Source organism: Artemia sp. Qi Xiang Cuo, chromosome 12, assembly GCF_049724085.1.
Source record: "Artemia sp. Qi Xiang Cuo chromosome 12, ASM4972408v1, whole genome shotgun sequence".
NCBI lineage: Eukaryota > Metazoa > Arthropoda > Branchiopoda > Anostraca > Artemiidae > Artemia > Artemia sp. Qi Xiang Cuo.
Window position 1 is genome coordinate 58205764 of NC_142805.1, and position 27515 is coordinate 58233278.

Below are 27515 nucleotides of genomic sequence, written 5' to 3' on the forward strand. Positions count from 1 at the left end.
GTCCAGAGGCCAGATATAGTTGCTTGAGATGTGGGGAGAATGATTATGGTTTGGGCCATTTCCTCCTCCGGTGTTAGCAGATTTCTCATTTAAGGGGATAAATTATCGAAGAAGGGGAAGATAGGCTGCTTCGTGGGTTAATGAGGTATAGGTCTCCCCGTTGTATTGTGGCAGTAGGAAATTTTGTATTGAAGGGAAGGATGTCAAATGGAGCGTAATTTTTCTTTAGTATTTGTCTCTTTTGTATATGGCTTTGAAAGGCTCTTAAATACAGATTCTATATATATATATATATATATATATATATATATATATATATATATATATATATATATATATATATATATATATATATATATATATATATATATATATATATATATATATATATATATATATATATATATATATATATATATATTAAAAAAAAACATTTTCCACAAAATAAGTTTTTCAAAGAAAAGTAAAGAACTCCATTAAACCAAAAATGAGCAAAAATAAAATCAAATAATCTACCAAGCGTGAAACTACCACAAATCACCATCGATAAATAAATAAAAATAAATAACCGAGTCACAGAAATTAACATGAGTAGGGCTCAAAATCCCTATGCCTTCCCAAGGCCAGAACATAATTTGCACTTTACTGAAAAAATATAAATGTTTTTACCTTTATAACTTTAATAAATCAAATAAGATTAATATTTTGACTAATAAATATCAGTATATTAATATTAAACTGGTAATGCACATTGATTTGTATTTTTTCAGTAAAGTGCAAATTATGTACTGGCCTTGGGAAGGCATAGGGATTTTGAGCCCTACTCATGTTAATATCTGCTCGTTTTGAATTTGCCTCTGTTATTTATTGTAATTTCTTTTCGTTTTGGGTTTCATTTTTTTTATCGATGCTGATTTGTGGTAGTTTTACGCTTGGTAGATTATTCGACTTTATTTTTGCTTATTTTTAGTTTAGTGGAGTTCTTTGCTTTTCTTTGAAAAACTTATTTTATGGAAAAAGTTTTTTAATTAATTTCTGTTCGTTTTAAATTGACATAGTCTTTTCAGGGAAAAAGAAAAAAATAATTTAAATCTTTTCGTTTTTTAAGACTTTATAGTTTGGCCTGCTATTTGTATGCTGTAGAACTTTTTTTTAGCAATTTTTAAAAACATACACCCTTTTAAAAATCTGGACACAATTAGTAGTGTTTGATATAGTTTCATACCTCCTCTAGTTGACCTCAAATGGAAAACTTGATACCATTCGCAAAAAAATCTGTTTACTTTCTTTGATAGCTTGGATACAGTTACGCTATTTTGATTTGGTTAAATTTTAAGAGCAGAAATAGCCCCGAAAGTTAGAATATAATACCCTCAGTCGTTTTTGGGATACTGATGAGATACCTTATTGGGAATTAGCATTAACACAGTGCATTTTGATTCCATCTTAAGGCAACATTTAGTTTTTAAACATATTGAGCAAATTGGAGGGCATAGGAGGGGGAATAGTTGCCCTCGTTTTGACTATTAAAAAGGCCATTAACCCTTTATATTTTCAGTCGAATGAGCCCTTTTCAAAGTTGCTACGACAACTCCTTCGATATAAAGTGCCCTGGTCTAAAAAAAAAAAAAAAAAGCACATTGTACCCAGATCGATCTTTACTATAAAAATGTCAAGCCTTCCAATCAATTTCGACTATTAAAAAGGGCACGAGCTCTTTCAATTTCCAATCGAATGAGCCCTATTTGAAGTTTCTACAACAATGCTTTCTATAAAAACCTTATATGCCACCGGGGCATAACTTACAACCCTTTCCCTGAGGGCTGTGGGGGGGGGGGGGGTTGTCATCCTCAGAGACCTAATTTCCAAAATTTTCAACTAAGTAGAACAAAATGGCTATCTCAAAAATTTTGTTGGATATGCTTGAAGGATTTGTAGGTGTGAGAGTCGTGTCAGTTGCCTCCAATCACTTTCGACAATTTAAAACTGCAATAGCCCTTTGAATTTCCAATGGAATGAGCCCTTTTTGAAGTTTCTTGTAAAATATGCCTTAAAGGCTGTGGGAGGGGGGTTGTCATCCTCAAAGACCTAATTTCCAAAACTTTCGACTACGTTGAACAAAAATGCTGTCTAAAAATTTTCATTGAATGTGTTTGATGAAAAGGTGGGCGTGAGAGGGGTTAGTTGCCCTCCAATCACTCTCGACTATTAAAAACGGCACTAGGCCTTTGAATTTCCAATCGAATACAGTCTTTTTCAAGTTTCTACGACAAAGCTTTCAATAAAAACCTTATATGCCCCCAGGGCATAACTTGTTACCCTTGCCCTGGGGGCTCTGAGGGGATTATCATCTTGAAAGACCTAATTTACAGAACTTTCAACTACGTTGAACCTAATGGCTATTTCAAAATTTTGATGAGATGAGCTTGGAAAAATGGTGGGCGTGAGAGGGGGGTTAGTTGCCCTCCAATCACCTTCGACTATTACAAAGGGCACTAGCCCTTTCAACTTCCAATTGAACGAGTCCTTTTTGAAGTTTCTACGAAAACACTTTCTTTGAAAACCTTATTTGCCCCCCGGGCATAACTTATAGCCCTTGCCCTGAGGGCTGGGAGAGGGGGTTGTCATTCTCAAAGACCTAATTTCCAGAACTTTCAACTATGTTGAACAAAATGGCATCCTAAAAATTTTATTGGATGTGTTTGGGGGAAAGATGGGCGTGAGACGGGGGTTAGTTGCCCTCCAATCAGTTATGACTGTTAAAAAGGGCACCAGCCCATGGAATTTCCAATCGTTTGAGCCTTTTTTGAAGTTTTTATGACAAAGCTTTCTATAAAAACCTTATATGCCCCAAAGGCATAACTTAAAACCCTGGCCCTGAGGGCTCTGGGGGGAGTATCCTCTTCAAAAACATAATTCCTATTAGAAAATCAACTACGCTGAACAAAATGGTTATCTCAAAATTTTGATTGGATGTGTTTTGGGAAATGGTGGGCGTGGAAGGGGTGTTAGCTGTCTTTATCAGCTAACACCCATTATCAGGTTACGTTAGCTTAGTTTCACGCAAATTTTGTTTCTAGCAAATTTTCGTTATTTTCGTTTCTTGAAAAAAAAAGTAGTAGATCTCCTCTTCCGAGCTAAACCCTACAATGACAGAATTTCTACTCCATTAAATTTAGTAAATATTTTGGAAGGGGGCTTGGGCCTGCTGGATACGAAACTACCTGTTTTCATGGGAAAGAAAAAAAACTCCATCATAACCAAGATCACTGGAAAAAAATGAATATGAATTGACAGTTTAATATACATATACAGACGTTTATTCTTTATAGTCTAAACAATTTTTGATTTTTTAAAGTTAAGAAAAGTGAAAACATTTAAAATGTGTTTTGTTTTCATTAAATTACTAATTATATTCTGGTGTTCAGCGGTCATGGGGGTGTCAACCCTACTCAAGTTAGTTTCTGCTGTTTTGAGTTTGACCCCGCTAGTTATTGTGATTTCTGTTCGTCACTTTAATTTTCGTCACTTTAACATTTTACTTTAATTCTGCTCATTTTTGGTTTAATGGAGTTCTTAACTTTTCTTTGAAAAACTTTTTTTCTAGAATTTTTTTTTTTAAATTGATTTCTTTAAGTTTTTATTGACATAGTCTTTTCATAGAAAAAGAGAATAATATTTTAAATCTGTTCATTTTTTTTTGTAAGAATCTATAGTTTGGCTTTAATCCATAATCTTTCAGCAAATTTTAACAAAATACACACTTTTGAAAATCTGGTCACAAATAGTGATATTTAATTTAGTTTAAGACCTTGTCAAATTTACCGGAAAAACAAAATTTAGTATACTTGCCAAAAATTCGTATCTGTGCTGTTTGACAAACTGGATACTCTTACACTCTTTTGATTTAGTTAAATTATAATAGCAGAAGTAAAAATAATAGTAGTAGCTCTGAAAGTTTCAACTTAATACCCTCACTTGTTCTTGGGATATTGCTGAGATGTCTTATTGGCAACCAGCATACATACAATGCCTTTTGATTTAGTTTGAAAGCAACGTTTAGTTTTAAAGCATAATGGGCTGATTGCATAATTGTGGGGGGTTGACACGCCCAATATCCACAGACACATAGTTACTGGACCGTTCAACTATGCTGAACAAAATCGCTATCTCAAAATATTGATTCGATGTGTTAGAAAAATGAATGGCCTTGGGAGGAGGGCTGCTTGCCCTTCAATAAGTTTTGATTCTTAAAAAGGACACTATAACTTTTAGTTTTCAATTGAATTTGCTCCTATGAGCTACTCATAGTGCTCCTATTTAGGTAGCGCTCCTATGAGCGCTACCTATGGTATTGCTTATATGCCCTTTTGAAAGCCTGTATGCACATAGTCTTTTCGTTTAATTGGAACCCCCCCCGTAAATGTTCCCTAAAAGTTTCACCTTAATACCATTAGCGTCATTAGTTACAGAAATCGTAGTAGTAATATTAATAGTACACACATAGCGCCTTCTGACTAGTTCAGAACCCGCTACAACATACCCTGAATAGTCCAAATTAATACTGTAAGACGTTCCGGACATATTTCTGCGTCATCCTTTTGATATTCTATATGCTCATAGTTCGTTTTGATTTACTTCAATATCCGCGTAAATATTCCTTGAAAGCTTACCCTTAGCTTGCGTAGTCGTAATAGTTGTAGTAGCAGTAGTAGCACTACTAGCAGTATGCACATAGCACCTTTGGTGTCTTCAACATCCACCTCAACGCATGCTGAAAGTTTCAACTTAATACCATCAGCTATTCCTGAAGCATTGCTGATACGTCCTCTTGACTACCTCTATGCGCATAGTGTGTTTCGATTCAGCTCAAAACAGTTTCATTGTTCCTCTAAATTTTTGCCTTAACACCCTTAGCTTTAGTAGCAACAGTAGTAGTACCAGTAGTCAAAGTAGCAGCAGTAGTAGTAGTAGCAGTAAAAGTATTAATACCAGCCTAAGCTTTAGCTCAAAATTTCGAGTCAGCTCAAAACACTTTCATTGATCCTCCAAATTTTTGCCTTAATACCCTTAGCTTTAGTAGCAGTAGTAGTAGTGCCAGTATTCAAATTAGCAGCAGTAGTAGTAGTAGTAGCAGTAAAAGTATTAATACCAGCCTTACTTTAGTAGCAGTAGTAGAAGTAGTAGTAGCATTACTAGTAGTAGGAGTACTAGTAGCAGCAGTAGCATTAAGATTTAAATATTGTTTTTTTGGTTAGTTCAACATACCTCACAACAAGTTCTGTAATTTTCAATTTCACACACCAAAGTGTTCCTAAGTTATTGCTGATACATCGTTTTGACAACCTGCATACAGACGGCGTGTTGCGATTAAGTTCAGCTTACCATATTCCCTGAAAATTTCAACTTCATACCTTTAGGCATAGTTTTAATAGTAGTCACAGTAGTAGTATCAGTAATTTGAGTAGTAGTATAAGTACTAGTAGTCGTAGTAGTAGCAATAGTAGTTGTAGTATTAGTAATAGTAAATGTAGCTGTGGTAGTAGTTTTAGTAATAGCGTACACATATTGTCTTTTGGTCTATTGATCTTCTCTGAAAGTTCCAACTTAAAACTTAAATCCATTCTTGAGATAAGCTTTTTTGACAATCTGCATGCACGTAGTGTCTTTTGATTTTCACGGATGATCACGGATGCATTTTTATTTATTTTTCTTTTTTTTGTTTTTTTTTCCCAGTGGTGATTTTATCCACCCAGTGGACCTAGAATATCGGGAGAGGGCTCATGCGGACGCAAATTATTAGCTCTATTGCCCTTTTTAAGTGACCAGAAAATTGGAGGGTAACTAGGCCCCTTCCCACGGCCCTTTTTATGTCAAAATTGTCCGATCAAAATTTTCAGATAGCCAATTTGTTCAGCATAGTTGAAAGGCTGAATAAATATACCTTTGGAGATTCACGACACCCCAAACACCCTCGGGAAAGGTCTTTAAGTTACAAAAATGTACCCATTGTTTACGTGTAGTGGGAAGTATGCATACATTTTTCGGGTGAGGGAGGCAAATTATCTACAGGTGGGATTTTCCACGGGGACAATTTTTCGTGGGGAGAGAAGTTTTCAGGGGGTGAATTTTTCAGGGGAAATTTTACCATGGGGAAATATGCCAGAATTTCTATACGAGATTCTTCTTATGTCTTGCTTTCTCTTTGTCGATTCAATATTACGCGTGGAGATGTTAAGGGTACGTGCCCGGGGTAAATTTTCCCCAGGATTGAATTGTCTAGAGCAGTGGTTCTCAAACTTATTTAGACACTGCACCCCTGTTTACCCACAACAAATTTTAGGTACCCCTTCTCAGTTACCGATAGGCCTACTAAGCAAACTATAGCTAAAATAAATAAAATTACCAGTTTTAGAGTTATAGGGCTGTTTTATTTTCTGGTTGGCCAGCCATGTACCCCTAAAATTTTTCGTACCCCCAAGGGGTACGCGTTCCACAATTTGAAAACCAGTTGTCCAGAGAATAAATTGGTCTGGAGGAGGGATTTTTCCGTGGAGGTTTTGCTAGATTTCCTAGCATTACTTAAAAAACGATCAGAAACTAAATAAAAAAGCAAGTTTTTTTTAACTGAAAGTAAGGAGCTACATTAAAACTTAAAACGAAAAGAAATTTTTACGTATATGAGGGGGGTCGCTCCTCCCCAGCACCTCCCTATTTACGCGAAAGTTTGAATTTTGTCCCAATTCTTTAAGAATGACTTCTGAAACACTATGTTCTTTTATTAAGAATAATAAGAAGCCTTTTCTAAAAATACTAAAAAAAATTAGCGTAAAGAACGAGGTGTTGAGGAGGAGCAAACTCCCTCATATAAGTGATAGTTTCTGTTCGTTTTAAGTTTTAATGTTGCTCCTTACTAGTTAAAAAACCTGTTTGCTTTTTTAATAGTAGGAGAACAAATCTAGATATGTGCACCGTGAAGAAGAAGTAGTTGGAATAGTAGATGCTGCATAATAGTATAGTAATAACAGTAGTAACAGCAGCATTAATAGCAGTAGTAACATGCACACATTGCCTTTTGGTCAGTTAAAAATCCCCCTCATGATGCTCAAAAATTTTCATCTTGATACGGTAAGCCTTTCCTAAAATATTAATGATCTTCCTGGAAATGGGAACTTCCTGGGAGAGCATAAAGAGGGAGACTTTGAATAGATTGGGATGGAGGAGAAGCGTGCGTAGCTGCGTTAGCCTCAAGCAGCTTGGTGCTGCTCCGAGTTGTTAGTAGTAGTAATAGTACTTCCTTTACTTGAATTAAATAAAAAAAAACAAGTTTTTTAAACTGGAAGTAAGGAACGACATTAAAACTTAAAACGAACAGAAATTATTCCGTATATGAAAGGGACTGTCCCCTCCTCAACGCCTCGCTCTTTACGCTAAAGTTTTTTATTGTTTTAAAAAAAAAGTTCTGAAACAGAGTCAAACTTTAGCGTAAACAGCGAGGCCTTGAAGAGGGAACAGTCCCTTTCATATACGGACTAATTTCTGTTCGTTTTAAGTTTTAATGTCGCTCCTTACTTTCAGTTTTAAAAACTTGTTTTTTTTATTTAATTCTTGAACGTTTTTAAATAAATTCAGGTTTTGATCTTGGCTCACCGTACATGAATAATTAAAACAAAATTTTCATATTAATTTGCTTTTATTTAGTTAAATGGCTTTCTCGAAACTTGTTTAATTTTATTTACGAACGTTTTTATTAGTAATAAATATACGTAACTTACGAATTAAATTACGTAACGAACTTCTATATTCATATATTTTTAATACGTTTATTAGGGGGTTCACCCCTAGTCAATACCTCGCTCTTCAAGTGAAAGTTTAAATTTTGTTCCAGTTCTTTAAAAATGACCGCTTAATCACAAAGGCCGTCAATTAGAATAAATAGTTCTTATGAAAGTACTAAAAAATCTTTGGCTTAAAGAGTGAGGCATTGACTACGGGGTGAACCCAATTATACATGTAATATTTTCTGTTCGTTTAAAGTTTCGACGTTGCTGCTGTTGCAGTTGAAATACTTGTTTTTTACATTAAATTTCTGATCTTTTTTTAAATAATGCTTGGAAGTCCGGCGTCCCTTTCATAGCAATGTCCCTTCCCCCATGAAAACTTTCTTCATGGAAAGATCCTCCCACATAAGCCCCGACCCCCCCCCCCCCACTAACAGGAAAAAATCTCCCCTGAAAACGTCTGTATACTTCCAAATAACCAATCTATATGTTAACATTGGGTAAAGTTCATAACTTTCAGCCCTCCCCCCGGGAACTTGGGGGGATCAAGTCATCATAAAAGACATACTTATAATATTTTCGAACATGCTGAACAAAATGGCTATCTCAAAATTTTGATCAGGTGACTTTTGGAAAACAATGAGCGTGGGAGGGGCCTAGTTGCCCTCCATTTTTTTAGTCACTTAAAAAGGGCACTAGAACTTTCAATTTCCATTCCAATGAGCGCTCCCTCGATATTCTAGGACAACTGGGTCGATACGATCACCCCTGGGGGAAAAAAACAAACAAATAAACACGCACCCGTGATCTTTCTTCTGGCAAAAAATGCAAAATTCCACATTTTTGTAGATGGGAGCTAGAAACTTCTACAGTAGGGTTCCTGATACGCGGAATATGATGGTGTGATTTTCATTAAGGTGCTATAATCTTTAGGGGGTATTTCCCCCTTTCTTCGAAAATCAGCCAAGTTTTCTCAGGTGCCTAACTTTGATGGGAAAGACGAAACTTGATAAAATTTATATATTTAAAATCAACATTAAAATCTGATTCTTTTGATGTATCGATTTGTATCAAAATACTGTTTTCTAGAGCTTCGGTTACCATTGAGCCGGGTCGCTCCTTACTTACAGTTCGTTACCACGAACTGTTTTATCATATACTATATGTAAACAATTGCCTAACTTACAGCTATGTGTAAATTACCTAACTTACAGCCCTTGCCCTGAGGTCTGTGGGGGGAGGGGTGGTTTCCATCCCCAAAGATATAGTTACTAAGCTTTTCAGCTATGTTGAACAAAATACCTGTCTCACTTACAGCTATGTGTAAATTACCTAACTTACAGCCCTTGCCCTGAGGTCTGTGGGGGGAGGGGTGGTTTCCATCCCCAAAGATATAGTTACTAAGCTTTTCAGCTATGTTGAACAAAATACCTGTCTCAAAATTTTGATTGTATATGTTTTGGGAAATGGTAGGTGGGGGGGGCTGGTTGCAATCCAATAACCTTCGATTCTTAAAAAGGGCACCATAACTTTCAATTTCAATAAATACCTTACGTACCCCGGGAAGAACTTATAACCCTTGCCCCCTGGCTCAGGGGTAATGTCAACCCTCGAGGCATTGTTATATGATCTTTGGACTATTTTGAACAAAATAGCTATCTCAAAACAAAAATTGACTCTCAAAAAGGGCATTAGAACTGCTAATTTCTAATCAAATGAGCGCCCTTCCAAAGATAATTACGACCATCCATTCCATAAGTACCTCATATACCCCGGGGTGTAAATTCAAACCCTTGCCCCCAGGTTCTGTGGGGTTGTTTCAACCCCAAAGGCATTGTTGTATAATTTATAACAAAATGTCTATCCCACAATGTCGTTCGGATGCATTTGGGGAAAAGAGGACGTGGGGCTACCTGCCCTTCAATCACTTTTTACCCTTAAAAGGGAGCTAGAACTTTCAATTTCAAATCAAATGACTCTCCTCCAAAGTTTTTACAATCCTCTGTTTCTTAAAAATCTTATATGCCCCAGGGACAAAACTTACAGCCCTTGCCCTTAGGATCTCGGGGGTTGAGTCAACCCCAGAGACATTGCTATATGACCTTTGGACTGTTTTGAACAAAATAGCTATATCATAATTTTTTGATCTAATACATTTGGAGAAAAGAGGGGGGGAGGGCATTTGACCTCCGATCGGTTTTTACTCGTAAAAAGGGCACTAGAACTTCTGATCTCGAATCGAATGAGCCCCCTGCAAAGCTACACGTACGACCACCCCTTCCATTAAACCGTATATGTTAATAATGGGCAACCAGTATAACTTATAGCCCTTGCCCTGGGGGCTGTGTGTAGGGGGGGGAGGGGTTACATCCCAAAATACATAATTAATGAACCTTTCAACTACGCTGAAAAAAATATCTATCCTTAAAATTTTGATTGGATGTGTTTTGAAAAATGATGGGAGTGGAGGTGGGGGGGGGGGGTTTGGTTGCCCTCCGATCACCTTTGACTCTGAAAACGGACACAAGAACTTTCAATTTCAATAAATATTTTATATGGCCCTGAGGAATAACTTACAACCTTTGCTCCCGTGCTCGGGGGGGGGGTAGTGTAAACCCTGGAGGCATTGTTATATGATATTTGGACTATTTTGAAGCAAACGGCTGTCTCAAGTTTTTTTTACTCTTAAAGATGGCACCAAAACTTCCAATTTCCAATCAAATGAGCCGTCTCCAATGTTAGTACGACAACCCATTACGCAGAAACCTTATATGTCCCTGGGGCATAACTTAAAATCCTTGCCCCTAGGCTCTATGGGGCTGTGTCAACCCCAAAGATATTATTGTATGATCTTTGGACTATTTTAAACAAAATGGCTATCTCACAGTTTTGATATCATGTATTTGGTGAAAAGAGGGCGTGGGGGGGGGCTAGTTCCCCTTTGATCAATTTTACTCTTAAAAGGAAAATAGAACTTTCAATTTCCAATCAAATGATCCTCCTCCAAAGTTTATACGATCACTACTTCCATAGAAACCTTATATGCCCCGGGGCATTACTTACAAGCCTTGCCTCAAGGCTCTGGGGGGTCGTGTCAATCCCGAAGGCCTTTTTATATGATCTTTAGACTATTCTGAAAAAAAATATATCTTAAATTTCAGTCGGATGTATTTGGGGAAAAGGGGACGTAGGGGGGGGGGAGGGGGGCTAGTGGATCTCCGATCATCTTTGACTCTTAAAAAGGGCACTAGAACTTCTCATTTTCAATTGAATTAGCCTCCTCCGAAGCTTATATGACCAATTCTTCCATAAAAACTATGCATGTAAATAATGAACAACTATTAGAACTTATATCCCTTGCCTTGATGGCTGTTGGGGGGTTGACATCCCCAAGGACATAATTACTAGACCTTTCAACTATGCTGAATAAAATGGCTATCCCAAATTTGGATAGGATGTGTTTGGGGACACGAAGGGCATGAGGGGGGCTGGTTGCGCACCAATCACTTTTAACTCTTAAAAAGGGCGTTTGAGCTTCCAGTTTTCAATCTAATGAGCTTCTTTTGAAGTTTCTACGACAACTCCTTCTATAGAAAGTGCCTTTGTCAGAAAAAAATAATACATTGTGCCCTCTTCGCTCTTTACTTTCATAGGGAGCGCTATTGCGCTCCCTATGATTCGCAGTAGGAATCTCAGTGCTATGTTAAATTTTATTAATTCCCCTGCTATTAAATATTTATTTTAACTTTTGTGTATATCAGGTACATATGCTGGGATTTATTTTAGAGGGCTCACATTTGGAAAGGGTGTGGGTAAGTCGAAAAAAACTGACTAATTACGTTAAAAATTAAGCAAATCATGGGAAATCGTGGTGTATTTCTTATATTTAGGGTGGAGATAATGACCCCTTGCGTGCATCCTTGATCGGACACAAAACGCAGGAAGCACTTTGAGGAGGTGACATTTATTGAAAAAACTTTGACGAAAATAATCACTGGGCAAATTATATGAAAAATAAAACAAATGATAAGAAAAAAACAAAATCAAGAAATTTTGAGTGGAGCGGAGGAAAGGGGTGGACCCCTTTTAGAGTAGAACTAAAAAAGACATTTTTTCTGAAGTAAGAATGCAATTCTTGATCTCGATTTAGGTGCAGTCTACACAAATATGTCATGTAAAAACACTAAATAGCCTATAAGAACCTCCCATGTGTCAGCCCAGGCCCCATGGCAACCGAGCTCCTGCAAAACAAAAAGTACTGGAAAAGACCATGACTAACCTGTTAAAAGAACTCGCTTGAGGGACTTTCGCTGTGTAGTGCAATTCCACTTTCGGTGTCTGAATTGATACTGACATTCTTTCGTGGCTAATTGTGATCCTTTATTTATTTCTTCTAATATTTTGTGTTCCTTTCTACAAATTTTCCAAAGTTTTCCTTTTGACTGGCGTGCTTTTCTGCAGGTCCTTTTGATATCCAAAAAGTGCAGAGATGCATTGGTATTGTCTGGAGTCCTAAAGACATATTTACTATTATTCTGAAATAGTAAATGTATTCTATGACGTAAATCCATAAAAGTTACTGAATAGTTCAGAAGCCAAACATATTATTTTTAATACTTATAATTATTTACACGTGAACGGAAACCTTTTTCTTTTATTAGTAATCCTTGAATACTATCGCCCAAAAATTAGTCCTAAAGACAGATCTCACAGAAAACCTTCCCCTCCCCCCAAAACTGATCTATAAAATCATCAGGATCCTAGCCTGTGAAACTACAAAATTTATCTAGCAAAAAAGGCTAAGAAAAAATCTAGCCTAAGTTTTAAGAAGATGAAGAGTAAAACAGACCAAAAAAAATCAGCAAAATTGCAAATCCTAACCCAAGGTTAAACTCAAGGGCACTTAAAAAACAGCCTATATTATAAAAAAAAAATATGAGTGGGAACAAAAAGGATCTGAAAGTATAAGCCAACGAAATATTTGGTAAAATAGAATCAATATCAGACTCATATTAACTTTTTTTTAAGTTTTCTGCAATGCATTCTTATGATACGGATTATCGATTAATCGACCTGGTGATCGATTCAGTCAATACTCCACTTTCAGCTGAATCTTTACCTTTTATTAAATAAAAAAAACAAGTTTTTTTAACTGAAAGTAAGGAACGACGTTAAAACTTAAAACGAACAGAAATTAGTCCGTATATGAAGGGGGCTGTCCCCTCCTCAATGCCTCTCTCTTTACGCTAAATTTTTCTTATTGTTTAAAAAAATAGAGTTATGAGAAAGTCAAACTTTAGCGTAAAGAGAGAGGCGTTGAGGAGGGGACAGCCCCCTTCATATACGAAATCATTTCTGTTCGTTTTAAGTTTTAACGTCGTTCCTTACTTTCAGTTAAAAAAACTTGTTTTTTTTATTTAATTTTTGAACGTTTTTGAATTAATGCAGGTTTTAATTTTGGCTCACCGCACATGAATAATTAAAACAAAATTTGCATATTATATTTGGTTAAATGGCTTTCTCGAAACTTGTTTAATTTTATTTACGAACGTTTTTATTAGTAATAAATATACGTAACTTAGAATTAAGTTACGTAACGAACTTCTATATTCATAAATTTTTAACACGTATATTAGGGGGTTCGCCCCCTAGTCAATACCTTTAGTCTTTAAACTATAGTTCGAAATTTTTTTCCAGTTCTTTAAAAATGACCTCTTAATCACAATCAGTTGATCAGTTGAAAAACTTGTTTTTTTTTATTTAATTCCTGATCTTTTTCTTTAATAATGCTGGGAAATCCGGCGCCCCCTTCATAGCAATGTCCCTTCCCCCATGAAAACTTCCTTCATGGAAAGATCCTTCCATATAGCCCCCGACCCGCTCCTTCCCCCACCAACCAGAAAAAATAACCACAGAAAAAGACTGTATAATTAACAATAAAAAAAAATATAATTTAAAATATATTAAATCTAATAAAAATAATACCACACCCAGGGGACTTTGGGGGATCAAGTCATCCTAAAAGACATTTTTATCATATTTTCGACCATGCTGAACAATGCCTATCTAAAAATTTTGATAAGATGACTTTGGGAAATAAATGTGTGTGAGAGGGGGCATAGTTGTCCTTCATTTTGTTTGGTCACGTAAAAAGAACACTAGAACTTTCAGTTTCCGTTCGAATGAACCCTATCATGATATTTTAGGACAATTTGGTTGTTACGATCACCCCTGGAAAAAAAACAAACAAAAAACAAATAAACACGCACCCGTGATCTTTCTTCTGGGAAAAAATGGAAAATTCTACATTTTTGTAGATAGGAGCTTGAAACCTCCACAGTAGGGCTCTCTAATACGCGGAATAAGATGGTGTGAATTTTATTAAGGTTCTATAGCTTTTAGGGGGTCTTTTCCCCTTTTTTCGAAAATCAGTCTAATTTTCTAAAGCGCGTAACTTTTGATGTTTAAACTTAATCTTAATTAAAATTATATATTTGATATTAGAATTAAAATCTGATTCTTTTGATGTATCTATTGTTATCAAAATACCGTTTTTTAGAGTTTCGGTTACAATTGAGCCGGGTAGCTCCTTACTTACAGTTCGTTACCACGAACTGTTTGATAATTTTGATTACAAAGCTAAGCTTACTAAAAGTTTTCCCAGAAAACTTGAGCTATTTGTAAAAGTTTTCCAGAAAATGCCTTATTGGCTGATTTTTCAAGTGGTGATTATAACCAAGACAAGCTAGCAGGTACACCAAGAGGGGGGGTGGCCTCCTGGAATTTCCTATTTTTTATTATATCCAGTTATTTATCCTAATATTATAATTTATGCTACAAATTCTTAGACGCTTGCCTATAAAAACGTATATGCTTTTATGTGTATATGCGTTATGGATTAACCTATTGCTTTGACAATAAAGCAGATACTTTAAACTCCAAAAAATGCAAAGACTCTGCTTTGGACAGAATCCCACTTTGGAAGGGAAGGGAGATTCAGATAAAAAAAGGGGATTTGTAGCTTAAAAAAAAAACATATTTGCGATTATGGTACTTGTATGATATACCCACTACCAGTCAAGAAGTGAAGTTAGGTTAATCCTAATAAAATATACCTAAGCATGATAAAAGTATAATACTTTAGAATCAAATTTAGGCTATATATTTGCACATTAATGGGGTGGGGGTAAAGTACAGCGGGTCTGCATGCAAAATTTATTAACTACAGTTTTTCTGCATATTATGAAGTAACAATTGTTTTCTGACTTCACACTGTCCAAATGCTTTGCTCCCCCCCCCCCTAATATACAAATATATAGCCCAAACTATATATTTCCCATCTATTCCGTCACTTCTCTTTGTCTTTTCTCACGGTAGATGAAAGAAACTAGCGAAAGAAACCGGTTTAAAGTGCGTCAATGCAGGAACAACTTGAGCGGTATTGGGTATATTTACAAGTACCGCGACTATTTTTCCAGATTCCTCATAAACAGGATTCGATCTCACAGTGATGTAGCCAGGAAAGCGTTTTTGTGGGGTTTCCTACCCAGCCCATTCCCTCTAAGTTTGAAAACATATAAAACAAAACTTTTTGGTCACATGCTACTGCTAGTAACTACTGACAGGTCACTGTCGAATCAAGCCACCTGACGCAAACACAGCTACGTATATTTTTCTCCAATCCACTTTGGCAAGACGTTTGCTCATTACTCTCTCCCAGAAAAATTTGAGTTCCTTTTCTCAAGGAGTCATCTCCCTCTATTCAAGGATGTCCGGATTTTTTTTTTACCTCAGCTATTGCCTTGAAATAAGATTTTTGGCACGCTATCACCCTTCATCTGCAAAATCTTAAAATCAACCATCTTAACCTTTCTTCCATTAAGAACCTAGAAAGTGGAATTTAACCATATTTTTCGCTCAGCTATTTTTTTTTTTTTTTGAGCTTTCAAACGTGTACACGAAAATATCCTCAGAGAGTTGATGAATATCTTGCGTAGAGATTTCCTCAGCCCTTCAAGTGACTACGTTTCACAGCTGTAATCGCCCAATGTTATTCGGGGAAATCTGGTATCAAACAGTTCGTTATAACAAACTTTATGTAAGGAGCGACCTGTCTCAATAGTAACCGACACTCTAAAAACAGAATTTTGATACAAATAAATGTATATAAAAGAATTGTATTTTTATGCTGATTTTAAATATATAAGTTTCATTTGGTTTAGTTATACCCATCCAAAGGTCACGAGCCTGAGAAAATTTACCTGATTTTCTAAAAAAGGAAAAATGTTCCCTTAAACTTCATAGAATCTTAATAAAAATCACACCATCAGATTCAGCATATCAGAGAACCCTTCTCTAGAGGTTTCAAGCTCCTATGTGCAAAAAGGTGGGATTTTGTACTTTTTGCCAGAAGAGAGATCATGGATGTGTGTTTTTTTCCATGGGTGATCGTGTCGACCCAATAGGCCTAGACCATCGAGAGAGGGCTCATTCTAACGGAAATTAAAGTTCTAGTGACTTTTTAAGTGACCGAAAAATGGGAAGGCAACCAGGCCCCTCCCACGCCACTTTTTTCCCAAAATCGTCCGATTAAAATTCTGAGATTGTTATTTTGTTCAGCATAGTTAAAGACCTAATAACTATGTCTTTGCAGACAAAATGACCTCCAACAGTCACTGGGAAAGGTCTTTAAGTTATTAAATTTGCCCGTTGCTTACGCATAGTGTTCGTTTAGTATTAGTATTTTGGGAAGTATGAATACATTTTTCGGATGGGGAGGGGACGACAAATTTCTTGCTGGGGGGACTTTGTGCGGGGAAAGTTTCGGTGTAGAGGGAGTTTTCCAGAAGGTGAACTTTTCAGGGGAAATTATAGGCTATACTGGGGGAATTCGCCAGAATTCCTATACGAAATTTTTTTATATGTCTTGCTTTCTCTTCACTGACTCAATTTTACGCGTGGAGGTATTAAGGGTAATTGTACGGCGTAAATTTTCACAAGGATTGATTTGTCCAGAGGATATTTTCGTGGGGAGGGGTATTTTTCCGTCGAGGTAGAGCCAGATTTCCTGGCGTTATTTAAAAAACGATCAGAAATTAAATTTAAAAAAGAAACAAGTTTTTTCAACTAAAAGTAAGGAGCAATATTAAAACTTAAAACGAACGGAAATTGTTACGTATGCAAGGGGGTTTTCCCCCTTCTCAAACCCTCGCTCTTTTCGGTTAAATCTAAATTTTTTCCCGATTCTTTAAGAATGACTGCTGAAACACAAGGGTCGTTTAATTAGAATATTAAGTAGCTTTTTTTAAAATGCCAAAAATCTTTAGCGTGAAGAGCGAATTGTTGAGGAGGGGGCAACCCTCCTTGTATACGTAATAATTTCTGTTCGTTTTAAGTCTTAATATTGCTCCTTACTTTCAGTTGAAAAAACTTGTTTGTTTTTTATTTAATCTTAGTTCTTACGCTTATCTTTCTGTTGTTTCAAACATTTTTCAACTTTTTAAAAATATCCCGCAGCTTGGCTAATCTGTCCTTATATCTTCACTGCCTCCACTATCCTTGCTAATAATGCTATCTAGGTAAGTGTTGTTACCCACTCTGTCAATTAACCTGAACTCCTAAAACCTCCAGAAACTCATTATTTTCACTGATATCAAACAGTTCGTGGTACGAACTGTAAGTAAGCAGTGACTCAGCTCAATAGTAACTGAAACTCTGAAAAACAGAATTTTAATATTAATTGATACATCAAAAGCGTCAGCTTATTATGCTGATTTTAAATGTATACGAACCATCAAGTTTAGTGTTACCCATCAAAAGTTATGAGCCTGAGAAAATTTGCCTGATTTTTGCAATAGGAGGAAACACCCCCTAAAATTAAAGGAATAAAATTCAAAGGATCTTAATGAAAATCACACCATTAGACTCAGAGTACCAGAGAACCCAACTGTATAAGTTTCAAACTCCTATCTGCAAAAATGTGGAATTTTGCTATTTTTGCCAGAAAACAGATCACGGAGACTTGTTCATTGTTTTTTTGTTTTTTTCCCCAGGGGCGATTGTATCGAAATAATGGTCCTAGACGATCAAAACAGGGTGCATTCAAACGGAAATTAAAATTTCTACTGCCCTTTTTAACCGACCAAAAGATTGGAAGGCAACTAGGCCCCCTCCCACGCCCAGTTCCCCCCTAAAATTATCTGATAAAAATTTTGAAATAGCCATTTTGTTTAATATAGTTTAAAGATCAAATAATTATGTACTTAGGTGTAAAATGACACCCCCCCCCAAAAAAATCCCTGGGGAGAGGCCTGCAAGTTATGAAGTTTGCACATTGTTTACGTAGGCTATAGTATTTGTTATTGGGAAGTATACAGACATTTTTTGGGGGGAGGGGGTTGTGCTTGGGATAGGGAGGATCTTCTTGGAGAGGGAAATTTCTGGGGGGAGGGTGAATATTCCAGGGGAAATGTTGCACTGAGGGGATTTGACAGAATTACTATACGAAAGTCTTTTTAATTGTCTTATATTCTCTTTGTCAAATTTTTCATGTAGAGATATTCCTTGGGAATAATCCAAGGGCTTTTTTCCGCGTGTTTTCATTTCCGGAAAATAATTCCCACGGAAAGGGGCATTTCCGGAGTGATCGAGAAACCGATTAGAGATTAAAGGCTTATTCAAATGAAAGAATGCTAAGGATAAATTGTCCACAAGCAATTTTACAGGAACGGGGAATTCTCTGCGAGGTTTGAACTGTCTAGAGGAAAGTTAAAGGGGGGGGGGTGTGCACTTTACATTGGATGAAATTTACACGGAGGAGTTTTCCGTGAGGGGGAGGGGTATATTTCATAGAGGATGAACCATATTTATCGGCATTATTTGAAAAGCAAACAGAAATTATTCCATATACCAAGTGTTCCCCCTCCTCAATACATTGCTTTTTACGTTAATGTTTGACTGTTTGTCTCAATTTTTTAAGAGCGTCTACTGAAACACGGGGGCCGTTTAATTAGAATAGGAATGTTTTTTTAAAAGTGCCAACAGCTTTAGCGTAAAGGGCAAGGTATTGAGGAGGGGGAAACCTTCACATAGGGAATAAATTTGCCAAAATTAAAATGCAAATTTTATATTAATTTTTCAAATACAATGAGCCAAATTCGAACCTGCGTTAGTTGAAAAACGTTCAGAAATTAAATAAGAAAAAAAACTTTTTTTTAATTGAAAGTAAGGAGCGACATTAAAACTTAAAACAAACAGACATTATTTCGTATATGAATGGGGCTCTCCCCTCCTCAGCGCCTCGGTCTTTACGCTAAAATTTGTATTGTTTTAAAAAGTAGAGTTGCGACAAAGAGTCAACCTTTAGTGTAAAGAGCGAGGCGTTGAGGAGAGGATAGCCCTTTAATATACGGAATAATTCCTGTCCTGAAGAACTTCAGAACTAACTAGGAAAGAGGAAAAAGAGGGATCTTGTTAAAAAATAGAAATAAAATAGATAAAAAAAGAATCTAGAAAGACACCAAAATGGGATAATTATTCATTTGGATGTTAATTTATTTTTGATTATATAGGAGGAAAATGTTTTAGTTTTTATTTCTTGAGGTATGGCAGTAGATGGAAGGGGGGATAAGATAGGAGCCGACTGAGAAACAATACAGACTTGTTGGATTCTGAGGGTAGGAGGTAGTGTCTTTTGGGGAAAATATTTTCGACCTGAGGCTTGACTAATGCATTTGAAAGTCGTAATAAATTCTTACCATACTTCATAACAGTCAATCATGGCAGCTATCATGATGTAAATCCAGATTTTGTGCATAATGACAACATGACTGAATTTCTGCTTCTTATTGGTCACTGATGATCACCATTATGATCACCATTCCTACAATGATCCAGTATTCTGTAAAGGTAGACAAAAATAAGTGTCTATCTGAAATTAAGTGAATGTTTATTTGTGTTTTTACTTTATTTGCAGCTAAATTGTTCAAGATATAAACGGAATGACTTGTGCAGAGTCAATTTAGAACACTGAGATTGAGCATTTTTGTAAAAGAGCCGTAGGCCACATCGATGCCGAAGATTTAAGCCCTTTATATTTGGACTGAAAAAAAAATACGAGAACTACGATAACGACGTTTTAGTTTGTTTTTTCCTTCCATTGGCCATAGTCTCGTTGTTCTTCATCTTAAGATTTTTTCTCTCTCTTTGTTTCCCCAATACCCATCATGTAAGCATGATGGAAATATTTATGTTTTTTCTTCCACTACGCTATCAGAGCTATATCATATTTTCAACATTTTGCTTTTTATCTGGATGTGTTGAGATGAACTAAGTAAAAAAACAACAAACTTACAAACATCAACTAACAGTATTTATTGCATTCTAGAAACCTTTCAGTAGACCACAGGTTAAACTATATAGTAAAGAGTAGGAGATAGAGAGGGGAAAGTCTTCAGGTTCAGTGTAATAGTCTCTTGTTTTCAGTTAAAAAATTATATGTTTTAAAAAAAAAGTATATGCTTTTTTTTTTAAAAAAAAGTATATATATTAAACTGACCATGCACATTCATTTGTATTTTTCAGTAAAGTGCTAATTATGTTCTGGCCTTGGGAGGGCAAAGGGGTTTTGAGCCCAACTTATGTTAATTTCTGCTTGTTTTGAGTTTGACTCGGTTATTTATTGTAATTTCTGTTCGTTTTTGGGTTTCATTTATTATCGATGCTGATTTGTGGTAGTTTTACGCTTGGTAGATTATTTGATTTTATTTTTGCTCATTTTTTGTTTAATGGAGTTCTTTACTTTTCTTTGAAAAACTTATTTTGTGGCAAAAGTTTTTTTAAATTAATTTCTGTTCATTTTATATTGACATAGTCTTTCAGGGAAAAAGAAAATAATGCTTTAAATCTTTTCGTTTTTTTAAAAACTTAATAGTTAGGCCTGCTATTTGTATGCTGGAGAAAAACTTTCAGCAATTTTTAACAACATCCACCCTTTTAAAAATCTGGATACAAAATAGTAGTGTTTAATTTAGTTTCATACCTCCTCTAGTTGACCTGAAATGGAAAACTTAATACCAATCACAAAAAAATCTGTTTACTTTCTTTGATAGATTAGATACACTTATGCTATTTATATTTGGTTAAATTTTAAGAGCAGATGTAGCCCCGAAAGTCTGAACATAATACAATCAGCCGTTCTTGGGATATTGCTGAGATGCCTTATAGGGAATTAGCATTAACAGGGTGCATTTTGATTTAATCTTAAGGCAACATTTAGTTTTTAAACATAATGGGCAAATGGGAGGGTGGGCGTGGGAGGGGGATTAATTGCCATCCAATCACTTTCGAATATTAAAAAGGGCACCAGCCCTTTCTAATTTCTATCGAATGAGCTCTTTTCGATGTTCCCACGACAACTCCTTCGATACGAAGTGCCCTGGTCTAAATAACAACGACAACAAAAATAATACGTTATACCCACATCAATCCTTACAATAAAAATGTCAAGCCTTCCAATCCCTTTCTACTATTAAAAAGTGCACTAGGCATTTCGATTTACAATCGAATAAGCCCTTTTTGAAACGACAACGCTTTCTATAAACACCTTACATGCCCCCAAGGCATAAATTACAACCCTTACTCTAAGGGCTGATAGGGCCGTTGCCATCCTCTAAGATCTAATTTCCAGAACGATCAACTACGTTAAACAAAATGGCTATCTCAAAATTTTGATTGGATGTGTTTGGGGAAATGGTGGCCGTGAGAGGGGCGTTAGTCGCTCTCCAGTCACTTTCAACTATTAAAAAAGGTACTAGTCCTTTCAATTTCCAATCAAATGAGCCGTTTTAAAGTTTTTACGACAACACTTTCAGTAAAAACCTTATATGCCCCCAGGGCATAACTTAAAACCCTTGCCCTGAGGACGGGCGGGGGGGGGGGGTTCCTTCTCAAAGACCTAATTTCAAGAACTTTCTACTGCATTGAACAAAATGGTTATCAGAAAATTTTGATTGGATGTGTTCGGAGGAATGGTGGGCGTGAGAGGGGGGTTAGTTACCTTCCAATCAATTTCTACTATTAAAAAGGGAACTAGCCCTCTCAATTTCCAATTGAATGAGCCCTTTTTGAAGTTTTACGACAACTCTATCTATAAAAACCTTATATGCCCCCAGGGCATAACTTACAACCTTTGTCATGGGGGCTCTGGGGGAATTGTCATCTTTAAATACATAATTTCCAGAACTTTCAACTACGTTGAACAAATGGCTATCTCTAACCTTTGATTGAATGTTTTTGGGTAAATGGTGGGCGTTAGAGGGGGGTTAATTACTCTCCACTTACTTTCGACTATTGATAAGGGCAATTTCAATTTCCAATCAAATGAGCCCTTTTTGAAATTTCTGCAACGACTTTCTATATAAACCTTAAATGCCCTCAGGGCATAACTTACAACCCTTGCACTGAGGGCTCTGAGGGGATTATCATCCTAAAAGACCTAATTTCCAGAACTTTCAACTACGTTGAACAAAATGGATATCTCATAATTTTGATTGGACGTGTTTGGGAAAATGGTGGGCGTGAGAGGGTCGTTAGTCGCTCTCCATTCATTTTCAACTATTAAAAAAGGCACTAGCCCTTTCAATTTCCAATTGAATGAGCCCTTTTGAAGTTTCTACGACAACGCTTTCAATAAAAACCTTATATGCCCCCAGGGCATAACTTACAACCCTTGCCCTGAGGGTTGTGGGGGGGGGGGAGGAGTTGTCATCCTTAAAGACATAATTTCCAAAACTTTCAATTACGTTAAATAAAATGATTATCTAAAAATGTTGATTGGATGTGTTTCGGGAAAGGTGAGCGTTAGAGGGGGGCTAGTTGCCCTCAAATCACTTTCGACTATTAAAAAGGGCACTAGTCCTTTGAATTTCCAATCGAATGAGCCATTTTTCAAGTTTCTAAGACAAAGATTTCAATAAAAACCTTATATGCCCCCACGGAATAACTTAGAACCCTTGCCCTGAAGACTGTGGGGGGAGTGTCCTGCTCAAAGGTATAATTTCCTGAACTTTGAACTGCGTGGAACATGGCTATCGAAAATTTTTTTTTGGATGTGTTTGGGGAAATGGTGGGCCTGGAAGGGGTGTTAGTTGCTTTCCAATCACTTTCGACTATTAAAATGGGCACTAGCCATTTCAATTTCCATATATGCCCCCAGGGCACAACTTAAAGCCCTTGCCCTGAGGGTTGTGGGGGAGTGACCTCCTCAAAAACATATTTTCTATCTGCCAATCAACTATGCTCAACAAAATGTCTATCTCAAAATTTGGATTGGACGTGTTTGGGGGAATGATAGGCGTGAGGGGGGGGGGGCTAGTTTGTCCTCGAATCACTTTTGACTATTAAAAAGGGCACTAGCCACTCCAATTTCCAATATAATGAGCCCTTTTCGAAGTTTTTACGACAACTCCTTCGATACGGAGCGCCCTGGCATGGAAAAAAAGAAAACAAAAACAAAAAAATAATAATACATTGTGCCAACATCGTTCTTTACATAGGCAGCTTGATGTTTTTTTTATTTCTTAGTTTTAAATTTTATTTAATTTTAGGGCTTATAGATTATTTTAGATTTTATCTTTGTTCTTCGTCTACATTTAGCGTTGAAGACGCCTTGTTTTATACACGCGAAAAATCCGCGACGTTTTAGTTTGTTTTTTCCTTCCATTGGCCGCAGTCCCGTTTGTCTCTTCATCTTAAGATGCTTTCTCTCTTTGTTTCCCCAGTACCCATCATGTAAGCATGATGGAAATATTTATGTTTTTTCTTCCACTACGCTATCAGAGCTGAAGCATATTTTCAACAGTCTGATTTTTATCTGAATATGTTGAGATGAACTAAGTAAAAAAAAACAACAAACTTACAAACATCAAATAACAGTATTTATTGCATTCTAGAAAGCTTTCAATAGACCACAGGTTAAACTATAGAGTAACGAGTAGGAGATAGAGAGGGGACAGTGTTCAGGTGCATATTTTTAATATAATATTCGAGTTTTCCTCCCCCTTCTGCCCCGTTACCTCTCTGTGCACGTATTAAGCATATCAAGATAATCTTTTCTATTACACTTAAATTATTTCTTCAATAAGTCACCCGAAAAGTTTCAAAGTTTTTTAGATAGGGGCTTGAACACTTTACTGGGGGGTTCCCTGAAATAATTCGAAATTGATGCCTGGTTATTTTCAGCCTGGTTATTCCTCCTTTGGAAATGTATTCCTCCTTTTTGGAAATGTAATTCCTCCTTTTTGGATATGTATATCCTCTAGACAACGGGAATATCTTCTAGACAGTTCAATTCTTGTGAAAATTTACCCCGGACAATTACTCTTAACATCTGCACGCGTGAAATTGAGTCGGCAAAGAGAAAGCAAGACATATAAAATACTTTCGTATAGGAATTCTGGCCAATTCCCTCAGTGTAAAATTTCACCTGAAAAGTTCATCCCCTGGAAACTAACCTCCCCATGAAAAATTATCCTCGTTGAAAATCCCCCCGGCAGAAAATTCTCCCTCCCCCGTCCAGCAAATATATGCATACTTCCCAATAACAAGTACTTTACGTAAACAATGGACTAATTTTATAACTTAAAGGCCTTTCCCCAGGGGCTGCGGGGGGCCATGTTGTTTCCAAAAGTATAGTTATTGGGCCTTTTAACTATGCAAAACAAAATTGCTATCTCAAAATTTTGGTCGGAAGATCTTGAAAAAAACAGGCTTGGGAGAAGGCCTAGTTGCCCTCCAATATTTTTCGTCAGTTAAAAGGGCACTAGAGCTTTTAATTTTCGTTGAAATCAGCCCTTTCCCAATATTCTAGGACCACTGGGTCAATAAGATCAACCATGAAAAAAAAACGCATCCGTGATTTTTCTTCTGGCAAAAAATACAAAATTCCATATTCTTGCAGATGGAGCTTGAAACCTTTGCAATAGGGCTCTCATATATGCTGAATCTAAGGCGTGATTTTCATTAAGATCTTTTGACTTTTAGTGGGTGTTTTCCACCTTTTCCGAAAATAAATTTTCTCAGACTCGTAGCCCTTGATGGATAACAGTAGAATTAATGAAACTTACATATTTGAAATAAGCATAATAAACCAATTCTTTTAATATACCTATCGGTGTTAAAAATCCATTTTTTTTACAGTTTCGGTCACTGTTGAGCCGCGTTGCTTCTTACTTACAGTTCGTTAGCACAACCTGTTTGAAAAACCGAAATTAGTGGTTTTATATTGCATTTGACTATTTACAATTGCTTTATTCGTTCGATGATCAGTGGTTGAGAAATTTCATTCTATATCTAATTAAGAACTATTACAATAATTTATCAATATCCCAAAATTTACTTGCAAAAATTGCACGGTTTAAAAAAAAATCTATAACGGGAGAAAGGATGAGATGGCTAGGACACGTTCTCCTGATGAAAGATGATAGATTGCCAAAGATTGTCCTTGTTAGCTATCCGTCTTGGGCCTAACGAAAAGCGGGTGGTCCTCAAATGGGATGGGAAGATGTCGTAAGGAAAGATTTAAGGGAAATGTGAACTTCTTGGGAGGGTGTGAGGAGGGACTTTGAACAGATTAGGATGGAGGAGGAGCGTGCGTAGCTGTGTTGGCCTTAGGCGGCTTGGTGCTGCAGTGAGTTGTTATTAGTAGTAGTAGTAGTAGTAAAAGCACTACTACTATCTCATCTCTGCAGCATCAAGCTGTCTGAGGCCAACACAGCTACGCACGCTCCTCCTCCATCCTAATCCATCAAAAGCTTCACTCTTTCACCGTGATGTTAAAATCTCCTTTAAAGCATTTCTTAGTAACAACAGTAGCAAAAAATTGGTAGATTTGGTAAACAAATAGTACTTTCGGTTCAGTTAAGGAAAGAATTTTTACAAAAAAAAATTAGGTTCCCCATGGGTGCTCCAGCTAAGACCTCTTTTTGCCGCTTTGTTTTTGAAATATAATACAATGCTTAGAATTAAATTTTTTTTAGGTAGGCGTCAAACTTTTGGGGTGGGTTCTTTGAGGATCTTCTATGCATTTGTAAACATGGTATACTGCTACAGATACAACCGCTACTAGCTATCTGCAGCACTAAGCCACCTGGGGCCACCATAGCTGTGCACAGTCCTCCTCCACCCTAATATATTCAAATCTTCGATCTTTACCCCCTCCCGTGAAGTTTCAATGTCCTTTAAATCTTTCCTTATGACTTCTTCCCACCTCGCTTAGGGACGACAGGTTTTTTTTTTTTTTTATCCCAGATTGAAGGCCAAAAAGTACAATCTTTGGCATAATAAACTGTTTTGGCTTTAACATAATTTATGAGGGAAAGTTTAATTTGTATACTTTTCCCAAGATCTCAGAAAAATCCTAAGAATTGGCAACCTTGCCCTAATTGACCCCACATTGAAGGCCGAAAAGTACAATCTTTGGCATAATAAATCGTTTTGGCTTTAACATAATTTCTGTGCGAAAGTTTAATATGTATACTTTTCCCAAGATCTCGGGAAAATCCCAAGAATTGGCAACCCTGCCCTAACATTTTTTTTCTTGACATTCCTTTCGGTTTCTCTGTTATTCATTTCAAATAGTTTAGCGGAGATTGTAAAGCATTTAACCACAATTTACTTTGGTTAATGGCTTAATGGGAGAAGTTAGTAGAGTATAGTGAGTTGGCAGAAATTTGACACTTTTCTCAAAAGCTATAATGATTGTTTTGGACTAACAAACAGGACGTTATTACTAAGTTAAATAGCTATATTTCAAGATATTTCTTAATAGGCAGGCATGTTGTTGGACACTTTTGATTATAGCTTTGTCCAAAATAAAATAATATATTTAAAATTTTTAGTTTATTGGAGAAACTTCCTACCCGGATTTCAAAAAGGCAAAAATGTAAAAAATTATCTAGTGTAGCTGAATAATTTGGATTCAGTTGAGTACAGAAATTAAATAAAATAACAAGTTATTTTCAACTGAAAGTAGGGAGCAATATCAATACTAAAAATTAATAGAAATTATTCCATATGTGAGGCTGGTTGTCTCCTCCATAGCCCTTCGCTCGGTACTTTAAGGTTTGTTATTGCTCTAAAAAAGCTTCTTATTCCAATTTAACAGCTCTTGCGTTTCAGCAGTCATTCTTAAAAAATTGGGACAAAAATTCAAATTTTTGCGTAAAAAGTCAAATATTTGCGTAAAAAGTAAGGATTTGAGGAAGGGACAGCTCCCCTCATATACAAAATAGTTTCTGTTCGTTTTAAGCTTTAATGTTAATCCTAACTCCCCGGTGAAAAAAACGTTTGTTGCTATTTAATTTCTGATCATTTTTAAATCATGCCCAGACATAACCTAGACATGATGTGGGCTATAGGCCCCATAAACCCCCGATTCCTTGCTGTTAAGTTCTATATATCAATATTTGTAAAATGATTGGTGGCGTCTCACTTTTTAATTTTTTCTGCTCAAGAATTAAAAAAAGAGGAACCTAATTTAAATTTTGAACAAAACTTGAATATTTAGCCAAAATTTTCGATGAACAGTATTCTTTTTTGAATAAGTTCTTAATAATATTCTACTACGAATTTTGGTTGAGTGGTTGGAAATTCTGCATGACTTTTGATCTTCTACGCGGCTTAAGCCATTGCTACCTCTACAATAGGGTTCTTTGACGTTTAAATACAGTGTACACG

General features: G+C 36.2%; 1 protein-coding gene across 2 annotated transcripts in view; it reads right to left on the reverse strand.

Moving 5' to 3' along the window:
• Positions 1 to 27515, reverse strand: part of Wnt6 (Wnt oncogene analog 6) — a 109233-nt gene that overhangs the window by 68031 nt on the left and 13687 nt on the right. Inside the window, exons 2-3 of one of the 2 annotated variants that reach the window (XM_089098381.1) lie at positions 19538 to 19680; positions 12061 to 12293 (exon numbers count right to left, since the gene is read on the reverse strand). In XM_089098381.1, coding sequence (XP_088954507.1) covers positions 12061 to 12293; positions 19538 to 19596 — 292 coding nt within the window. In that variant the 5' untranslated portion in view covers positions 19597 to 19680. Of the gene's footprint in view, positions 1 to 12060; positions 12317 to 19537; positions 19681 to 27515 lie in introns of those variants that run through there. The other variant, XM_089098382.1, reaches the window with a different exon arrangement.